This window comes from Bacillus rossius (genome assembly GCF_032445375.1).
Source record: "Bacillus rossius redtenbacheri isolate Brsri chromosome 4 unlocalized genomic scaffold, Brsri_v3 Brsri_v3_scf4_2, whole genome shotgun sequence".
NCBI lineage: Eukaryota > Metazoa > Arthropoda > Insecta > Phasmatodea > Bacillidae > Bacillus > Bacillus rossius.
Window position 1 is genome coordinate 10,153,883 of NW_026962011.1, and position 21,673 is coordinate 10,175,555.

Consider the following 21,673-nt stretch of genomic DNA (forward strand, 5'->3'; position numbering starts at 1 on the left):
TTCAGTCGCTTCCATTCGTCACCCGAGGTTGGATGCTCAGTGAGCACCGCGCAACTTCATATTTTTCTTAATCAACTGATCTTTTAACATCCGCCGGACTTTTTATAATTCTTAAAACCTTTTTGTATCTGCGAGGCCTACTTCGGGTGGCCGACTCGTTTTAATAAATATTATGTTCACTTCGAACATTTAATCACTAACCGCGTCCTAAACTCACGAGGCCAGGCCACGAGGTGACCTGGTCAGCCTGTAAACCGATTCTCTCCCGCCGTTGGCGTTATTAACAGTTTCATTGAGTGTATGTGGGTGTTGCACAATTGGAGGTGTTGTAACGTTGCTGAAATAAAAGGAGTACGTCGAACTTGTGATTTTTAGTCGAGTGACCACGTGTCCCTGCTCCTGAACCTCGAGGCGTGTGGGACACCTTAAGAGCCCACTGTAACGATATCACGTGCTAAGGGAACCGGGCCTAGCCCTACACGGGTCACGTCACGCCCTGAAGGGAGTCTTCGCAGGGTCCACGTGCCCACATCACGTAGTGGCGCCCACTCCGACATTTAATTTGTTCGTTCCCTTACATCCCTAGTACGACAATACTAAGGCTGGGTTTATAAACTACTAGGCCTGCACAAAAATTGAATTTTTGAATACAAACAATAAACTATTTGTATTTGATTCAACCTCCAATACATACTTTAAAATAATGAGTATTCGTTTGGTTACGAATGCTTGACATGGCATAACTCGTGAGTTAGTCATATCATTCGCTGCTGTGATTAAGTCATATGTTTTTTGATGTTTAATGGGATGCCATAATCAAAAACATTAAAATATGCTTTGTTTTAAACATGCAACAAGTAGACAAAAGTTTTCTTTTTCTGCCATTGTCTCACTAAACAGTAATGGGTAAAATCATGTAAACAATTCAAAACACAGCAAATTTGTCATTTCAAACTTGGAAATAAATATTATTTGTTTTCTTTTCGTCATATGCACCAGAAGTGGGAAAATATAAACAAACATCAACAACCACGGACTACATCACAAAATACGGACACTCCTTTGTAACGGGCCTTAAAAGAAGTAATTGTCATATTTTCAACGGTGTATAAATTAAATGTCACAACTGATCTAACACAATGTGCTATAGTAGCAGGTTACTTGCCATGTACATTTATGACAAAACCAACATGACACAAAATTATATTAAAAAATGATGAAATTAGCAAAAAATTGTGTTTATAATATTGCTGAACTGAAATACAATTTACCTGGTTGCCGTTAACAAAGAAAACTAGGGTTTAAATATGTAAATATGAGCTCTTTCAATCACTAAATTGGGAATACAGGATTCAAAAAAAAAATATATATATATATATGTTTTTCGTAAAATAGATTGCAAAGTATTTCACCTATGTTGTGGTTCGCAAAAAGGATTGGGTTATGTTGGGTTAGGTTAGGTTAGGTTAGATGCATAATTAAAAAAAAATAATTCCAACAAACATTTTCTACATAAATCTTGTAGTTTACTTAACTTAAACAATCTTTCTCTTTAATAATATCTGTCTAATTTACCAAAATTATTTTTCAAGACCAATTAATTCCCTGTAAGTAACATAACAAAAATTATTAAAATTAAAGGGAAAATCAAATGACTGGTTCGTCCAATGGGTTCTTCGACTACAATGATAATTGTTCTTTCAAACTTCTATCAGTCATGGCACTGCTAGATATGTCGGCTTACACCCCTAGGACATGGCGCCTTCATCAGTCATTGTCTCAGCTGCCGACCCGCACTGGTGATTCCAGTCTCGTGAAGATGCAGATCAGTGAGTGGAATCCTAACTCTCACTCGCCTTCAGCACTCATTCAGGGATGACCTGAGTTCGCTCGCTGTCACCGTTGTTGCGTAGTTTATAAATCTGGTCTAAAATTTGTATCTTACCCTCACCTTTGGGTAACTTCCCCATCATCCAACAATGAATTTTACAATCATAAATAGTGGCCCAAAAGCTAGGGGTGTTCTGATGTTATTGGAGAGAGAACAGAACTAGAACATTTACCCTAATGGTTTTCATAAACGATAACCATCTGGTGTCTTGAGTAGTTTTTCATTGTGTATATTATGCTAAAGCGCTCTGGATTTGTTTAGCGATACTAGTGCAGGCTTCCTAAGGAGTATGGCATTATGAAATACCCAGATACCACATTACCTGTGACAGTGTAATTGCATTCTTTCTTTTCTGTAACGTCACCACATGCTAATGAGCCAAACAGACTTTCATTTAATGTGGTTAAGAACGGCTCTTTCTAGCACCAGTAAACATTCGCAAGAAAAACTGTACAGTAATGTTTTAAAGATATTCAAGATGAATTAATTTTTTTCATAGAGTAATAATATTGAATATTTTCATCCACAAATTTGTATTAGTCCATGACTATATGTATACTCTAAACTCTCATGTTTGTAACTTCATGACACTAGTTTCATTTGGAATATTTTGTTTTTAAGAGGAAACAAAATTTTATTTACAAAAAATAAATTTATATTGACAAAAACCTAAGTTTGCTCTAATTTAGAACATTAGTAGTAAGCTTTCAATGATCATATAGAGCAGATGTGTTCACAGTTAATACTGAAGTTAAAAACTATAAATTGTGTCGTATTACTCATTCAAGCTAAATAAAATCAGACTGACAACAGAAACTTCATAATTGTTCGCAAAACTTGCTTTATATTTTTCAAACAAGGATGTATAGGTATTGTAAGAAGATTTATTGGAATTAGTCGTGTGCAAGCTGAATCTACATTATAGAGGATTATGAGCTAACTTTCTGGTGAATACAATGGACTGTTACATCTTTGAAAGACACTGTGAATTAGTAAACCTTCGATATAAGTGGAAAAGTTAATTAAGAACCACTAAAAATAATTGTGTACAACGATTGATAACCTGATGATACTGCGAGACATCATTGCATCATCAGCAACCTGTACATCATATTATCGAAGAGAAGGAAAGAAGACAATCTTCTCCGGTTGCTGTTTACTTCAAACAGTTTCCGGCAAATACAACATATCGACAATTGTGGCACGAGCCGATCGTATTATGTTATAAATTGGACAACAAAATCAGATTATGAGAATTACTACACACTGATAACAATGGTATGTAACTGTTTAAGGGAATGTGTGTGTTAAAGTGTGTATTTGAACATTTAACATAGTAGTACTATCCAAATAGCAATTGTTCTTGTTCAGACATATTAAGCATATTAATTTTGTGATTTCCAGCAACTAGTGTGCTTTTTTCCTCGTTTATTTTAATATAATTTTGATTTAACACCTTAAAAACATAGTATTTTAATTTTTAAACTCAGGGTATACCTCAAAGATACGAGTTCTTATTAATGTTCCCCCAACTTAATCTAGCTGAGATAAACATTTACTTTATTAGTTCAAAGGTAATTTCTATGATTGTAATATTGCACAAAACAAACTGCCATAAGCAGTATAAACCTATCCTTCACTTAGCACGGCTTCAGATTGTGCGAATTCATTTAGCGCGATTTAAATTTTACTGCCCCAGTCTCAAATAGCACGTCTGTAAACTTCAGTTAGCACGAAATCTCTGCAGGCAAAAAAAAGTCGGGTATGGCGCCACGAAGTCTGTTTCACCTGTAAACAACAAATGTGTCGTGGCAAACAAGGGGGGAAGAGATGCGCGCGCAGGTCTGTCTACGCTATCGGCTGTTGTACAAACATCAGCTATGGCAAGTTTAATTGCGGCTATGGAGTGTAAAGGACCAAATAATTATGTCCACGCGTATGCCGCCTTGCCGTACCGTTGTCGCCAGGCCACAGACCGGGCCATGAACTGTCTAGCCAGTGGCAGGGAATTCACTCAAACAAAAGCATCGTCTGCCCATTCAGCTGCCGGTAACAGTATGTGCTTGATCACTCATAATGCATCGTGTTCAAGTATTTGAGACAAAACTAGAAGTATTACGGCACGCAGATTGTCATGAAGGCTACGCTTATGTTGGTCGCACTTTAGTTTTAAGCAAGTCAACTGTATGCACAATCGTACGAAATAAGGACTCTTACCAAAAGTTTATATAAGTCTGATGCTGTTGGTTCAGTGGCACACCCAGAGGGGGGCGGGGGGGGGGGGGGGTTAAACCCCCTCCGAAAATGTGAAGAAAAAATCTAGAATGGAAAAAGTAAAAACATTCCCAGTCCCAGCAAAATAGGTACGATGGTCTATGGGCAGCGCTCAATCTACCAAACTTTGTGAGATGTTTTCACGTCAATGTATACATTATGGTGTTAGTATTACATTTGTAGTCTGCTACCGTGAATTACTTTAATTTTTTTACAAATTCGTTTGTGTTATATAAAAACTAAGAATTGTTTGTGCGATACGTTTATCTCAATTTTTGCATAATTTTGGACTGTATTTCTGCAGTTTTAACTAGACATTATATGTGTGAATTTTATACCCTTTGTTTTTGCTCGTGTGTGAATGCAGTTAAAAGCAAACCATCATTGTCAGTGATTTAAGTTGCACAGAATGTGGACTTTAATGCATGCTATGATTCTAATGGTATTCCTGGGTTTGATAAAGGTATCTTTTTTTGATTCTTGTCTAAAACAAAATTTAGTACCGTACTAAAAATTATTCTTTCTTCTACCAGCAGTAGGTGTATTCAATAATTAGATACCAAAACTTCTTAAATAGCACCAATTTTCACCTAGAAATCCAAATTTTCCCGGTAGATGACCCCCGGACCCCCCTCTTTATTTTTGTAAACCGGTGTTCCTTCATAAAAAAACAAACTTAACCCCCCTCCCCCCGAAAAAATTCCTGGGTGCGCCTCTGGTTGGTTGTACCAGCGGGAATATATTTGACATTAGATACCGGAACAGAAATGAACAGATGATTCACAGGGAAAAGGTTGTTAAATGAATGTTGCAATGAAAACAAATTGGCTTGACAGGATTGGTGTGAACCAGGTGGTGATACGCTAATAAGCACTTTAATTTTTGAAAATTAAAATTATAATTATCCCGACAGTACCTAATATCGGTTTCACGGGCAGTAAAGGATGGTTTGGAAAGGTACGCGACGTGAGTTGAAGATCACGCCCGGGCGGGCAAGTCAGCCAGCCGACTGGCGATAAAGTACATAAACACATATCTCCCGTTACGCGGTGTCGTATTTGTCATAAAAAGTGCGATGAGAGGCATATAAAAATAAATGGTGTGACATATTTATAGTTGAGTGTTATTCTACGCATGTATATTACGTAAAGTATATTTTATAACACAATTTTGGAACATATTAAATAAATTAGCCTTACTATTTATGGAAACTAATGCTTCAGAATACGCGATTTTGAATAACACGACCATTTTTAGGAACGAATTGGTCGTGCTAAGTGAGGGATATGTGTACTTTGTTTCTGATCAAAAATCATATTAGTAAGCAAATTTGGATGCTAGTATTGATGGGTACATGTAAAATTTGAATGTTACCGTTGAAACTGGCATTACACTCCTATTTGGGTAACCTGAAGTAAGGTGTCAAGTTCAATGTCCCTTTTGCTAAGTATCTGAATTACTTGCAATTACAAAACTATTTTAAGGATGATTAATTCTTATACTTCCCAACTCAACCACATAAACATTTCTGAAAGTAACTTTGTATAGAAGTTAACTTTCAGTGATTTGTTTATTTGTGCAATGTAAAGGGTAATATTACTTGGATATAGGGGCTTTTTAGAACGGAAAAAAACGAATCGGAAAACATGGGTTTCACACACTACACACGTCCCTAAATTTAACCCTAAGGGATGGTTTCTTAATTCCTACTGGTTCGTGAAAAATAACAGTTTAAGCTTACATAACAATTCCTGTGTTTTCACACTGCCGCCGCCATTCATTGTTTACCTGTGATTGTGTATCTCTTTGTTTAGCACAACTATGGAGAATTAAAAATATGCTAATTTTTCTTTTTTATATATTGAAGTTTATCCCTGGATCCTGAAGGCTTGATCCTGATGGCACGATCCTGTTGGCTTGATCCTGTGGTACATGATGCATGCTGTTTTAAAGTCGGAAGATCCTGTACTTAAAAAAAAATAATATTGTTATATAATAATGATTTATGATCATAAGTCAAATAAAAAATTTTTTTTCAACCTAATATCATAATTCTTTCTTATTTCACAATTTCTTTCATGTGCTGGACCTTCCGATGTACTGAACTAAAAAACATAAAACAGTAAAACAGCAAGCATCATGTACCACAGGATCATGCCATCAGGATCTTCCAATGCACTGAATTAAAACAGCAAGTCATGTACCACATAATCAAGCCAAAAGGATCATGCCATTAGGATCAAGTCTTCAGGATCCAGGGATAAATTGGGATACATGAAACCCCAGCCATATCAAACACAGAATATTAATATATGACAGCTGTAATCAAAGAATTCCTTGAAAATACTGCAAAATTCAATGTGTCAGCAACTTCAGTGCACAGCAAGTATTCCTCACAGAAAATGAACGATGTTAACAATTTTATTCATATTTTTGCCTCCTATTAGAATTGTCCATTAAAACGTGACTCAAAATAGTATGTACTTTAATGCAATGTAACAAAACAAACATTTCATAATACAATTACTCATTCTAATAAAAACACACACATGAAATATAAGCATTAAAAATTCCTTACAATTGCAATACAGTTGTTATTTAAACAAATTTCATTATTACACCACATCTACATTGACCTATTACCTAAAAAAATTTTTTAAAAAAATACGCTGATATTGTAATGTAAGCTGTATATTGTTATTTTTAACAAACTAGTATCCTTTCAATGTTAATGCAGGAACGTCAAGTGTATGGAAAAAATATATTCCTATTTTTCCCGGGTAAACAATGAATGGCTATGGCTGCGTAATAGCACAGGTATTGAAATATAGGATAAAATAATTTAATTTTTTCACAAATTGGTAGGAATTACAAAACCATCCCTTCGGAGTAAATTTACGGATGTGTGTAGTGTGCGAAAACCATGTTTTCATAATTTTTTTTCTTTCCGTTCTAAAAAGCCATGATATCCAAGTATCACCCAATAAAGTTTACAACCAATTTTAAATTAAATAAATAATACCGCCCCTGAATGATTAGTACCAATCTTATATACATGGAACAAATGTTTGTTTACTTGCAAATTAATTAATTTTATTAATTTGAAGTATCTTGGTATAGTTTCCTTTTTTATTTATATTCAGACAACTTTAACAATGCCAAAATAATTCAATTTGAAAAAAATCATACCTTTATAATGTTGTAAAGAATCTGTGAAGTGGCCCTCCTCTTTACAAATATGAGTGCACAAAAAGGTTTCTCCTTTGATTTGGACTGAGGCAACAAATCCACAAAATTATTATCATTCTCCTTATTTTTCTCCTCTTGTACCTTAACCATGTTGTTGAAAGTTCTCAGAATGTCTATCAACTTCAGCAACTTAGGAGATGAGAACCTAAAAATGTGATTAGCTGTGAGGTCACCCTCTTCTGGACATTTCTTCATCATTTCATTGTACATGCATTTCCTGTTGGGAAAACACAATCACATTGACATTTTTATCTTTCATGAACAGACAGGTGATTTTGAGGCTGATGAAAATGCAATTGGGGAAAATTAAAATTACAAAATTTTATGAACACCTATGCATTGATTAACTAACCTTTGGATATCATGTACTGTGAATCAAATTCAAATGTTGGCTGACAGTAGGGATGGTCGGGTACCCGAAATTTCGGGCAGTGTTTCGGGTATCAAGTATACCCGAAATTCCGGGCGGGTATTTCAGTGCCCGAAAATATCGGGCACCTTGAAAAACGGCAATACCGCACGGCGCAAGTAAACAAAGCTTCTTTTTTTTGGAACGCGCGGCAGCTGCAGGAACATGCCACGCCGCCGCCGTCCCGGCACCAGCCGGTGAAGTGAGTGTGCGAGTGCGTGAGAGATAAGATAAAGAAGGTGCCCGGTCAGCAAGTGTGTTTGTGGGAGGGGGAGACAGATATAAGTAGAGGTGTAAAAGTAACGAAAAAATGTGTACCCGTATGTATTCGTTACTATAACAATTAGTACTCGTTACTTTCGTATCGTTACTCGTTACTTCTGATACCGCATGTCATGGCACATGCTATCTTATGTAACAGCATCGAATCGAGTCGTATTTCGTACGCGTACAGTATGACGTCGCGTAAATAAAAATAAATCGAATATAAACAATTAAAAATATTTGATAATGAACAGCTTTTGTTAACCAAGAAACAATTAACTCTCATTAGAGCGGCTTTATTATAATATATCTTTTAAGATAAGAACATAAAACGTGAAAATACGCGATTATAAAAAACAAAAACATACATATTTATAATTTGTAAAAAATACTTTCTTACGTTGTTTCTGTTCGAATCTAAAACTTTGTCTACACACACAATACCTTTAATAAACAGTAAAAAACTTGGACGACGAATTTCCAAATTATACTTTTATTAATAAACAAACATCGTTCTTTGTAACGAATAAGCGCGCGCATGCGTGAAACATACGAAAGATGCGAGTAACGAAATGCATTCGTGTGTAACGTTTCGTTACTCGTTACTAGATGCCGCACCCGTTACTCAGTAACGAATACATACGGTTTGCTACAGCTCTAGATATAAGAGAGCGAGACCTGCAGCAAGCGGAAGTGGTCAAGGTCAACATTTACCGTTACTCTCGCTGGCTGACTAACGATGCAGCTGGTCGCCCGCCTCTCTCTCTCTCACACACACACACACACGCGCGCGCGCGTACGCACGGCGGATGCTCACTGCTCAATAGTCACAAAGTAGTGTTCAAGGCCGGTGGATCTGCTTGCTGTGTGCGAGAAGGATTATAAGCTGACTTTAATTACACACATTGTAGTTGCGTGGCATTTACAGAAAGTGGTTGTGAATTGTTTCTATTTAATTCATGTCATTATTTTACCAAAATGGATACCAGTGGAAGTGTAGGTCAAACAATCAACAGTGACAATGAACCTTCAAGCAGCTACCCAAACACAATTTAGTTAATAAGCACTTTATTTCCAAGATTAATATGCACTCTATTTTTTTAGTTTAATGTTTAACTATCATATCAGTGCGGTATAGTAAATAAATAAAAACAGTTCAGGTTTGTCAATGCAAACTTAAGTACGACTATTTTATGTTCAAAATTTATTTCATTAACTGATTTTGATGCCCGACCGAGATTGCCCGAGCCCGAAAATTTTGGACAATTACCCGCCCGAGCCCGCCCGAAGTCAAATTTCTCTGCCCGACCATGCCTAGCTGACAGGTTCAAAAAAGAAATGAACTTTGCAATGTAACCAAAACATAATAAATCAGGAATTCTCAATACCTGAAGAGAAATATTAGTTTACCAAGTAGAGTCATGCGAGTATAGGCTTTTTAGGTCGAGTTGAGTTTGAGCGAGTATTCAAGAAATGTTTCGAGTTCGAGTTAAATAGTAAAATCCATAAATATCCATTATTTATATATAACTGTCATGTTTAAAGACCAGCAAATATCAAGGTCCTATACAAATCTCGGATGTGAGGATTCTCATTGCTGCAAATATTTTCATGGTCTTTAATAATTTTGTTTCTTTTGAAAATGCAGAGTAATATTAAAATTTACTTGTTAACAAAAAAAAAAGTATAAAGGCATGTTTTAATCACCAACACAGAGCAAAATTTTATTCAAAACCATAGCATAAGTGCAAAAGTATTTGTCAACATTCTTACCTGTCACCTAGCTGCAGGGTATATTAAGAATTTCCACTGTTCCAGGAAATTTTTGTAGCCATACAATAAATATTATCAACTTTTTTTTAGAATAGTTATACTGTATATATTTTAATATACATGCATAAGCCTGAACATAACTCAATATTTAAAAATAAAAAAATGACAGCAACATTTTACTATGGGAATGATCATAATCAACCTTTTTGTAAAAGTCTTTCATGGAGAAACACCAGCTGTTCAATGTGCTCTGAAGCAAGGTTTTCTCGGCGTGTGGATACAGTAGAATCTCGTTATAAAGTACATCAATAAAGCCTCAACTTTTATACTTAGTAATGAAAGTACTTTATTCTGAAAGTTACCTTTAAAATGTAGTATTTTTGAATTTTTAAAAATAAAGTACTAGGGAATAAATGGTACATTAGCTTGGAAGCAAATATTTGTAAAACAACAAGAATTTAAAAAAATTTTACTGAACTTAATACAGTAGCCTAAATTCTAGGCCTACATATACAAAATTTATATCTTTCGAACACAAAATGACAAATGGGTTAAACTATTTTGCAGATATGTACATTTATTGGGATAGAATTCCCTCGTCATCTTCTAGGCGAAGTCTCTTGCGACCAGCAGATAAAGATGACTGTTCATACAGTTTAATAATTTTTTCGCAATCTTTTATTATTGTTGACAGTGTAGTGGGCACCAAACCAAACGACCGTGCCACATCTGCATTTTTCCTGCCATTGTCAACTTCTTCTAAAATTTACACTTTTTCCTACAAAGTAAACTGCTTGCGTTTCTTTTTATCTTTTTGGCCATCCATCCTGATTAAAATATTCAATCAACAATATTGTTTGCCTCGTGCCACGTCAAACGTAAACAAACCTCTCATTCATAGATAACCATAGCTCCGTACTAGTAGCGCTTGTCGCGAGCATGGCTGTGCCAGGCACCATTCCGACCTTCATGGCAAAACAAAGCGTGTCGGCCATGTTGCGACACCAAACAGTTCAAAAATTAACCTGCATAAATTAACATTATTGGATTTTCTATTTTGCATATAAATATGTTAAAATATAGTTTTTATTTAACGTTTGTATCTGCGGTAATTGAAACTTTTAAAACGTGCTCTATAAATAACCAAAAGATGGCGCAGCTAAAAACAATTGTCTTGAAGAGGGGTGAGAGAGCAATCATTGTTTAGATTGTCTCGTGCACTAAAGTGTGTGATCCATAGAGGAGGAAGATTGGCGCACACGGTCTAGGAAGGGGAGGTCTGGACACTCGCCAGATAAAAGTGACAACTTACTGTCTCCATAGTTCGTTCGACGTCCGCTATTCAACTCTAGCGCTAGGTGTCTTGCGGTGGAAATATATCACTAGGCGTTATGAATTTTTCAATTCTCGTGAAAAACAAACAAAAGGTAAAAATTATACGATACAACGATAGTTTAAAAACATTTCCAGAGGACGCAAGGTAACGCGATAATAGGGCATAGGGCCACGTTTCCGCAACCTAATATGTTAATACAGTAGAACCCCGATTATCCGTGTTAATGAAGGGGACGAGTGAGTCGGATAATCGAAAATCGCGGTTAGCCGAGTCATGCTTGCCTCAAAGGTCATTAGCCCACAGACAGCCATCTGTGGACATTCGGAGATTACATATATACACATGCTTTGTGTGCGTGTGCGTTGTTGACATAGAAGCGGACTGCTTAGTGCTGGGCAGCAGTGGTTTTTAAGTCTTTCGTGTGCAGAGACGTGGGCACGCGAGTCGTTGTTGCACCGAGGTGTGTGGCTAGCCGCCCGCCAGTCCGAGGGCCCAAGACAGCTGATAGCTGCCAAGGTCACGCATTCTTTTCATCACCCGTAAGCGACGCTGCCACACTTAGCTCATTGCTCTGTTGTCAGTAACACCATCGGACTGGTTATTGTTTTACAGAACGACTGCCTTCAAAATTATTTTCGAGATAAGATTTTTCATACCAGTGCATTGAGACTTGATTTGATGGTTTTGAAACGGTGTCTCTGTCTCGTATAATTCACGGTGTTTTTATCCCCCTTTATTTATATGAATTTTAAATGTTAGATTTTTTATTTTTAGCTTGCTGAACGTGGAATTAGTGCAAAAACGGCCTATTATGACTTAGTGTTGCAGATGGGTTGGAAATCTTATAACGACCCTAATCTCGGGAACCGTGAGGGGTCGTTATATCTATTCTCCGTTCACTCTTAGCTGAGTTTTGAAATAAACAAACACCGTCGTATCACTGCGCCGCGTCAGCAAGTGATAGGCTGAATTTATCTTGCGTGCCAAGCACTAGTTGCAACACACACACTTCCGTACAGTTTGTGCTCATAAAATAACGGAGAAGTAATATAACAGGAAAATGGTTCTTCTGTCAAGCCTAGTTTTTTTTTTTTTTTAATTTACGTCTGCTGTGATAAAATTACGCCACTTAATGGTACACCCTCCGACCTTTTCTGTTGAAACCATTCAAACAAACAAGTGTCCACGCTGCTAAATGTGGATTCTTTCATCGTCTTGCGTTTATTTAATCCACTTGAAGTGTCAGCCTGTGAAGCAAACTGAAGGATTTTTTCGCGATGTTTTATGATGTCGCGCACTGTTGTGTTACCGACATTAAACTCAGTCGCAAGTTTGCAATCGTTTCTCCACTCTGAAATCTTTCTATAATTTTTGTTTTGCTGTCGATGGACAGTACCACTCGCTTTCTTTTCTGTTCATTTGATGACATGATGAAATGTTACGCTCAACACTTCCGCACAACACAACGGTATAATCCGTAGGAATGTAGATCACTGTTACAATACATAAAATTATCACCACCTTCACGCTTCAACAACGTACACTAATGGAATTGACTGTCTCCATGCGCCGGGTAATCTCTGTGGCACGGCGCCGTACTGCGCGCGGGAGTGTACAGTCCGGTCATGCGGACGTGGAATCGCGCACCAGTGTATAATCTATTCACGTAACACGGAACACAAAAATATTATGTACATACGCATGTATGTACTAGTATTTTTTTAAAAAACTTTGTGTATATAAACATAACTGAGTCAAAGTACTTTGATCAACATACATTTTGCAAAGTATTTTAACATTTACATACATTTTGAATCATTGGTTAAGTATATGTAACTAAAAAATTAGACTTGATGGACATAAATCGCGGTTAATCCGCGAATCGGATGATCGAGTCGCGGATAATCGGGGTTCTACTGTATCTATAAAACTTAAAATATACACTTGTTTATGCAAATTACTGGAAATATTGCAATGCCGTATTGCAGAATGATCAGGAATCATGTAAGGAAGTAAAAATATTTTTTTTAACTTTTTTTATTTCCATGGTGGCCCTCTACTCCATAATTACAAAAGTAGAGAGTTACGACAGTATTTGATGCACTGCAATGAATTTTGATGTTTTTGACGTGACAACGTCTAATAAATCAATGAACGCTGGCTGCACGCACGAAAAAGTGTCCCGTACTGTACATTGTCCTGTTGCGCTGTGTCCCGTTACGCTCATTGTATGCTTGCGCTGCATCTATCTCTCTTCCACTTGATTGCAACCACCATCGATTTTACTTTTTCGAGGCACATTAAACTTGAAACACTCCCATTCTTTTCCTACTTTTCCTGTCATCGTCCTATCCTTAACAGAATAACACAGATTGGAAGAAGTTAAATTGCAAACATGTATAAAAGTTATAGTTAAAATAATCTCTTCATTAAAGTAATAAACATATTTGAATTAATGAGTGCAAATAAAGTAAATTTATCAATTAAATTGTAGATTTCATTTCACTCCTTTGTATGCATACAAAATAGTGATAATTCAATAAAAATTATTCAATTTTATTCATAAAAGAATGCAATCATTTCATCAATGTTTTGTTATGACGTCACGTTAAACTATCATCCGTAAACCGACTTTACAGACAACCAATTTTTTTTATCAATATAGAGGCACGTAGCACCGACGTGTTACGTGCAATAGCATATAACTTGACGTATAAAACAAAAAAACATATAAAAGAAAATATTGTTCTGTGTATCCAACATAATAATACCTTTTAATGTCAAGTTACGTGTTATTGCACGTAACTTTTCGGCACTATGTGCCTACATACTGGAAAAAGAAAAAGAAAAACCTTTCAAGGGTTGACGCTTCAGCTTGGGTGCATACTAGGGACGTAATTTTTTTTTTTAATTTTTATTTACATTGCATTACAATATCCAAATAAAAAATATATACGTTTTTGTAAGTTATCGAAAACAAACAACACGCACATACACAGCAAGCAAAAATAATTGCGACGACCACATGAATGCACAGGTATTGTAATGTAAATTACAAACGGCGATTACTCCTAAACGAGTTGGAATTTCGTATCTCCGTCTTTTGAAATAACAAAGGAAAGTTTAGAGCACTGAATAAAAGTATTTTTGGGATTTTTATTATATTTTTTTTAAAAAAGAGACTGCAATCATTTTGCACATTTTGTATTTTAATAAATAATTGTGTATTGTCCTACTTACAAACAGGTATTATCAGGGTTGTGCTGGTCATTAATAAAATTCGACATCATACATTCCATTTTTAAAAAAAGTCGGGCCTATACAAAAATAAGTAATCTTTAGACTACATTCATACAAATAATAAAATTTAACTTACTATTCCAATAACGTTTCTGAACTGATCTTTGTGTTCCTTTTTTGTGAGAATGTCGTCTTCCACAAAATGTTTTTCGTATACATAATGGGATCTTTTAAGGACAAACTTGTCTCGTGGAATTGCTTTCTGCCAAAATTGCCTAACATTGTCATCATTGGGAACTCGGATTATCGCAACTTTCTCGTCCGATTTTGCCTGATAATTTGTTATGCACACAGGTGCAACACAATGGATAGGCATTTTCACAATTACAATAATATACGCTTATTCTCTTTACTAACAATCAATGCTCCTTGCTCACAATGAAGTTCCTGGCTTCCCGCGAATGCCAATGTGGAAACAATACTAAGTAACCTAATTTACCTAATTATGAAATAATTCCCAAACTTATAAAACAAAAACACATCCAATTTAATACTGTATCGATATCTGGAGATTAATGCATTTTTAACATTTAAATGATTATTATGTTGAGTTGTTCATAACAACAAAGATTAAAATACCACCGCAGAACAAGCAGCGCTACAGGTCAGCTGGTGGAGCGGAGCGGAACTACGGAGACATTAGGTGTGCCACTTCTGCATGCTGGCCTGGTTGGGGAGTGTCCAGACCTCTCCTTCTTAGACAGTGATGACGCGTTATACTGTAATTGTTTATGTTTTATACTTGTTAACGATTTTTGAAAGTGATAAAAATTAATCATAATGTACATTTATATTAAAGAACCCCTGCGCAAACACAGTAACTATTATGTAAAATTTTTCTGATAACTGCAAAAGAATGGTCGTTGTATTGAAAGGTAGGATACATTTTTAATGTTAAAGTGAAATATTTTTACATTGTTTACATTAGCGTTTTGAGCGGGAATTTAAAATCATACGTTGAACTGAAAGATACAATGGTTTTTTTTATTTACATGCGCAAACAAGGTTAGTTAACACGTAATTTAAAATATTTTTATACTTAGGTCTAACCAAAAAAGTCTGAAAAGACATCATTAATCTCAAACTCAACTCTTTAGTCGTGAACGGCTGTGCCGAGTCCGAGCATTAACTAAAAACTCAACTCAACTCGAAATTTGAGTACTCGCAGGTCTCTATTATCAAGTTTTAAGTTAACATTTACATATTTTTAACAGTACAATATAATGTGACAAAATTAGTTTCCTTTCATTTTCTTTACATTAATTCAAAAAACATAACTGTCAACTGACATATTGTATACTAAGGAATTAATGTGAATGGATTATACCCAAGGAGTTTTAATGTTTAAATAAAACTTATTAAGTATTATATTTTAATTCTCACAATCTCCCATACAAACAAAACAGTAAAGGTGGTTAAAGAGAAAACTAAACGTCAACATTCAACTTGACTTCAACCAAGGATTACACCCGCCTGATGTTACCCACCATCAACCTTTATCACACCCTTCTCCCCCCCTTTATTTAACTACTTCTCTTTTTCACAACATACTCTTATGTATGCATGTATACTTAAGTAGTGTGTGAATAACGTACAAGGTCCCTCAAGGTGGTTGAAATAGTTAGTCCATTCACCTCTAATCACCTTAAAAGCTACTGTAATGACCCAAACTCTTCTGATCAGCAGTTGAGGTACCCAAAGGTGGTATGTATATGTATTTTAATTTATGTAATGTGATATAAATTTTTTTATTAAGGGATAGTGTTCTACGAGGCTAAATGTTTTAATTTTTTCAGTAAAATTATGTATTATAAACTTACTTCCCCATGAAGTAGGTTTTAAAATAACCGCAATGACCACAGACAGAGGCAGATGCACACCCCACCCGACTCATTGATTCAGATTCCTTAATTCACTTTGTCAACATTTTTTCATATCCTCAGAGTCTACTTCTGGAGGTAAAAATTTTGTTAATTAACTGTAACAGGCAGAAACTTTGGAATTACCCATGAATACTTGGTCCAGACTCATGGGTGACCTGAACCTCCTTAATACCTCAAGAACCAACTTGAAGTAAATCTGCAAAATCAAAAAGAATGTGCAATGCTGAGAGAGGAGACCAGGTCTCTGATGCAGTGGCGTAGCGTGGGTGGGACGGAGGGGGCGGCCCGCCCCGGACGGCAACCCGCAGGGGCGGGTCGCCGGTGAAGCGGGTTGAGATCTCATCTATGATTCATTCATTACATGTGTCAGACACACTATAATGTTCAATTTTTATCTAAAATTTTGCGCACCAACTATTTTTTGATATTTATTTAAAAGAAAAACTGCGAAATCACTGACAGAGCTCTTTATAACATTTGTTTGTTTACATACGAACGGCAACATCGCATCACGCCGCGCCGCCCGGCACGCGCGAGCCGAGTTGAGCGGCACTCATTATGTTAATTACTCATACAAAATCTTTTGTTTCACGCGTCGGCCTGTGTCGATGCCTCTCTTTCGCACTCATTGAATTTAGTACTACGCATTGTACTGTAAAGTTTGACCTTAACCCAGGGCAAACCAAACAACTTCCGCAAACCGGGACACAGTAAAACTCCTATATTGCCCCGTACCGCGAGCGCAGGTAAACCCAAAAAAATATTAAAACCCAAACTAATAGCAGGCTTAAAAAATACTAATAAGGTTGCGAACAGTGAGAGGAGGCAGCAAGTTAAAAAGACGCAAAATTTATATGACAACATTTAATAAATATATATAGCATAAAATCGTTTCATTTCAAATCGACGCATTTATCATAAAATACATACCCTATTACTACTTATAAAAATATAGCTATATAATAATACTAAAGAAATACTTTAACAATTCCCCCAAAAAATTATAATTTGATCATATATTTCGGAGCTCCGAAAATTAAATATAATTACCAAAAAGGCATTAAAAATATATAAGAACATATTAATACAAATACAAATACAAATATAGATATGCACCGGGCGTATCACCGCTGTAAATATCAATTAACATAGGCGAAACCTAGCAAAAAATTGACACACCTTAACATGCAAATAAACATACCAAAAATTTAGCAAATTACAAATTATGGGTTTACAAGCCTTCTCAGTTAAGTCATTTTCTAACGGTTGACGCCTTTTTTCTTCTAGGTCTGGCAGGGATTGGGTGAAACACGCTGAACGTAAAATCCCAGTTTCAGTTTTATTAGTTGTTCGCTCAGGGACTTCAACGAAAGGCGGTACCCGAAAACTAACCAAAGAGTGGTTCTACAAACCATTATCTAACGGCGAAAAGGTTCTCCGAACATGGATGGTGTACTCACCTTTGAAGCAATCCTTGTATTGTTTTTCTTGCAAGCTGTTTGGCAATTCCGGCTCTAACTTCGCATCTGAAGAAGGATTCAACAAATGGTGGAAGCTAAATCCAAGAATAGGAGACCATGAAAATAGCCTGGGCCATGAACAGAGCTTCTTGAAATGGAAGGAGTTGGAAGTTCGCCTGAACTGTAAAGCAACCATCGATCAGAAACAACAAGAAGTTTTCGAAAGTGAGGAGAAGAAGTGGAGGGATGTACTGTACAGGTTGCTGAATATTATCCAGTTCTTAGCCAAACAGAATCTGGCCTTCAGAGGACATCGAGAAGACATTCGAGGAGATGATAGTGTCAATCGCGGGAACTTTCTGGAGTTAGTGCACCTCCTAGCTAAATACGACCCTCTTCTAATGGAACATCTGACAAAGATAAAGCTGGGAGCAAGAGTCTCAGTTTCGTATCTATCTCCAGAAACCCAGAATGAATTTATAAACTTACTGGGACAGCAAGTTCGATCCACCATCATCCGTCGTATTCAAGAAGCTAAATATTATTGCGTAATCTTCGACAGTACACCAGACATCTCCCACAATGACCAAATGAGCCAAGTTCTGCGATACGTACATATCGAAGGAGAAAAAGTCGCCGTGGTAGAATCTTTCATTGAATTCTTCGAACCAAAAGGAAAAAATGCAGAAGATCTCAGCAACGATATAATCGCGAAGATAACATCAGACGGACTGGACATACAGAATCTGAGAGGACAGGCTTATGACAATGCTGCCACAATGTCAGGGATCCACAATGGAGTTCAAGCCCGGATTAAAGCACTGAATCCGAAAGCTATATTCGTTGCATGCACAAACCACTCACTAAACTTGGCTGGGGTACACGCTGCTTCTGAATCAGTGGATTCCGTGACGTTTTTTGGAACTCTGGAGAAGCTGTTTGCCTTCTTTTCCGCATCAACTGTTCGATGGAACGCTTTGGTTGCCGTCACAGGTCAAGCAGTAAAACGAGTCACTGAAACGCGCTGGAGCGCTAGACATGTAGCTGTCAAGATGCTTAAAAATAAGTTTGAGGTAGTTCTTGAGGTACTGGAACAATTAACAGATTCATCTCAAACTTCCGAAACAAGATCGGGAGCCAGTCTTCTCCTGACAGCCATGCAGTCATTTAACTTCCTAACTTTTCTTGGCTTTTGGGCTGCAGTGCTACCTGAAGTAGATGACGCACAGATTTACCTGCAGCAACGAGGACTAAGTGCGGATAAGTGTGCTCAGAAACTCTGCGCTTGAAAACCCTCTTAGTGCAAAGTAGAGACCGTTTCGTGCAAGAAGCAATTGACTTTGCTAAGGCTCTCTGCGAAAAACTCGGAATCGAACTCAAAACGAGAAGAATTCGCAGGAAAAAACGCATGCATGGCGATGAATCTTCTGAAGATGCAGCTTTGTCTCACTAACAGGAAATCCGTCGAGAGATTATCGCATCATTCGACAAGATCATTCAAGAAATGACGACTCGATTCCAGCAAATTCAAGAAATATCGGACAGTTCGGATTTTTGATGCCAGCGAAACTTTTGGACAACAAGTTCGAGTGTGATCTTTCCCATGTATTAGAAGACATTGACAAGGACGAGTTTCAGATGGAGCGGAAGCGTCTTCAGTAGTTTGTTGTTGATGCCTGTTCTGAATCAGAGGAAAATATAAGTGGTAAAGGACCACTGGAGCTCCTCCAGTTCATTCAAAAATTGAATCTCGGAATTTCGGTTCCAAATATAGTCATCTTGATTCGTATATATTTGACTTTGGCGATTAGTGTTGCAAGTTGTGAGAGAAGATTTTCGAAGTTGAAGCTAATAAAAAATCACCTCAGATCTACTATGAGCTCCGCTAGACTATCAAACTTGGCTATATTGTCGATTGAACAAGAATTGGCTGCTAATATTGATTTTGACAAAGTTATTTTTGACTTCGCTGCTCATAAGGCCCGTAGAATCCGCTTGTAAAACCGCTCATCCTATTTTAACTTCAATAAAAGGTACCTCATTGCATGTGAAATTTAATTTTAATTAAGCACCTATAGAATGGGGGCGGCAAAATGGGTCTCCCGCCCCAGGCGCCAAGATGGCACGCTACGCCACTGCTCTGATGGAAAGGTGCTACATTCCCTACACAGGCGACATCGCACCCTGAGCGAGTGTCCCCGCTGGGTCCATGTGTCCTTCCACATGGTAGCGTCAATGCATTTTGAGCAACCATCAAATTGCTGGCATAGAAACCCTTAAAACACTTGTGATAACTCATGAGCAAAAACCCATAAAAGCCCATTATACTCAGAAAGGAAATTTTTCATTATAGAGTTAGCATTAAAAGTTGCCTATACCATAACTAAAGCTGTAAGAAGTAAATATCATTAAGAAGGTATTTAAAAAAAAAACGCACTGATATAAGAAGAGACAGAACAAGTGATTAGCCATTATAGAACAGAAATTTGAAATTATTTCAACTTGGCCAGTACAGAGGAGTTTTATAGATATTGTTATATTGTAGCATTGCAGGACAGTGCCTTCCCCAATTTTTCTTTAAGTATTTATGAATAATATGTTTTAACAGTAATACAATATGTAAGTTGTTTAAATAATTTTCAGGCATCATAACCTAACTGTGGTACATGTGGTAAATCATCGAAACTTACAATTGATCTTTTCAAATAACTTTGATGATAATATTTTACAGTTTATAATTGTTTTCCAGGTAAATATTTATGTTTGCTTATGTTTTATGAATGTACTCTCTCAATTAATTACAGTTTCTAATATTTGTGTATTGTTTAAGCCTATTTGCTTTATTATGAAACAGCCATGTAACTGTAAATTTACCGAATTCTACCTAAAATATTTTGTTTTTGTGTGTTTTAAAATGATTTTTAAGCTTTAAATATTTTGTTTATATGCGCAAATGCACTGTAACGTATTTTTCTTTTGTAATTTAGTCTGTGGGATGATGCAATCAACTGAGGATAAGTTAGATTCAAATCTGAGATAAGAAACTGAAAAATTACCGGATCGTAACTTAATTATCGTACACACCTTAAAAACACAGAAATTCCTTTGTGCAACAACAGCCTAAGTCAATTCCTTAAATAATGTGTATAAAACAGGATATATATAAATATATATATACACACACACACACACACACATATATATATATACACACACGCATGTTCATGAACTTATACGTGTTAATAAAATGGTTTGCAAGACCGTTCTTCAAAATTAAATAAAAACATAAATGTTTAATTAGGATAAGTAAGATTAGAAAAAGAGATTCAAATTTGAAAACAAGCATAATTTTGATACATAAAAAATAAACTAGGCTATGGTGCAACATTTGGCTTGGTGCAAACGTTTAAGGAGACCCTTGGTTACACCATCCAACCTTCAGAATTGGGGGATATGGCACCACTTTTTACCACGAGCCCCCCTTTATGGTAAATGTGTGTATTTTGATCAGACTTGTCAATAAAAAAATCAATAAAAAATAAACTAGACAATGGTGCAACATTCGGCTTGGTGCAAACGTTTAAGTTTTATATATATATATATATATATATATATATATATATATTATATATATATATATATATATAATATATATTCCTGTTTTATATTAATTAATTTAAGGAATTGACTTAGGCTGTTGTTGCACAAAGGAATTTCTGTGTTTTTAAGGTATGTACGATAATTATGGTACGATCCGGTAATTTTTCAGATTTGAATCTAACTTATCCTCAGTATACAATCATGAGAGCCAGTTGCATGGCAGTTTGAGTGAGA

At 36.2% G+C, this 21,673-nt stretch overlaps 1 protein-coding gene across 5 annotated transcripts in view; it reads right to left on the reverse strand.

Moving 5' to 3' along the window:
- The window catches only part of LOC134541907 (endoribonuclease Dicer-like), a 224,263-nt gene that overhangs the window by 161,574 nt on the left and 41,016 nt on the right, over window positions 1–21,673 (reverse strand). For 4 of the 5 annotated variants that reach the window (XM_063385650.1, XM_063385649.1, XM_063385645.1 and 1 more), the window contains exon 7: window positions 7,355–7,631. In XM_063385650.1, coding sequence (XP_063241720.1) covers window positions 7,355–7,631 — 277 coding nt within the window. The remainder of the gene's footprint in view (window positions 1–7,354; window positions 7,632–21,673) is intronic. The other variant, XM_063385646.1, reaches the window with a different exon arrangement.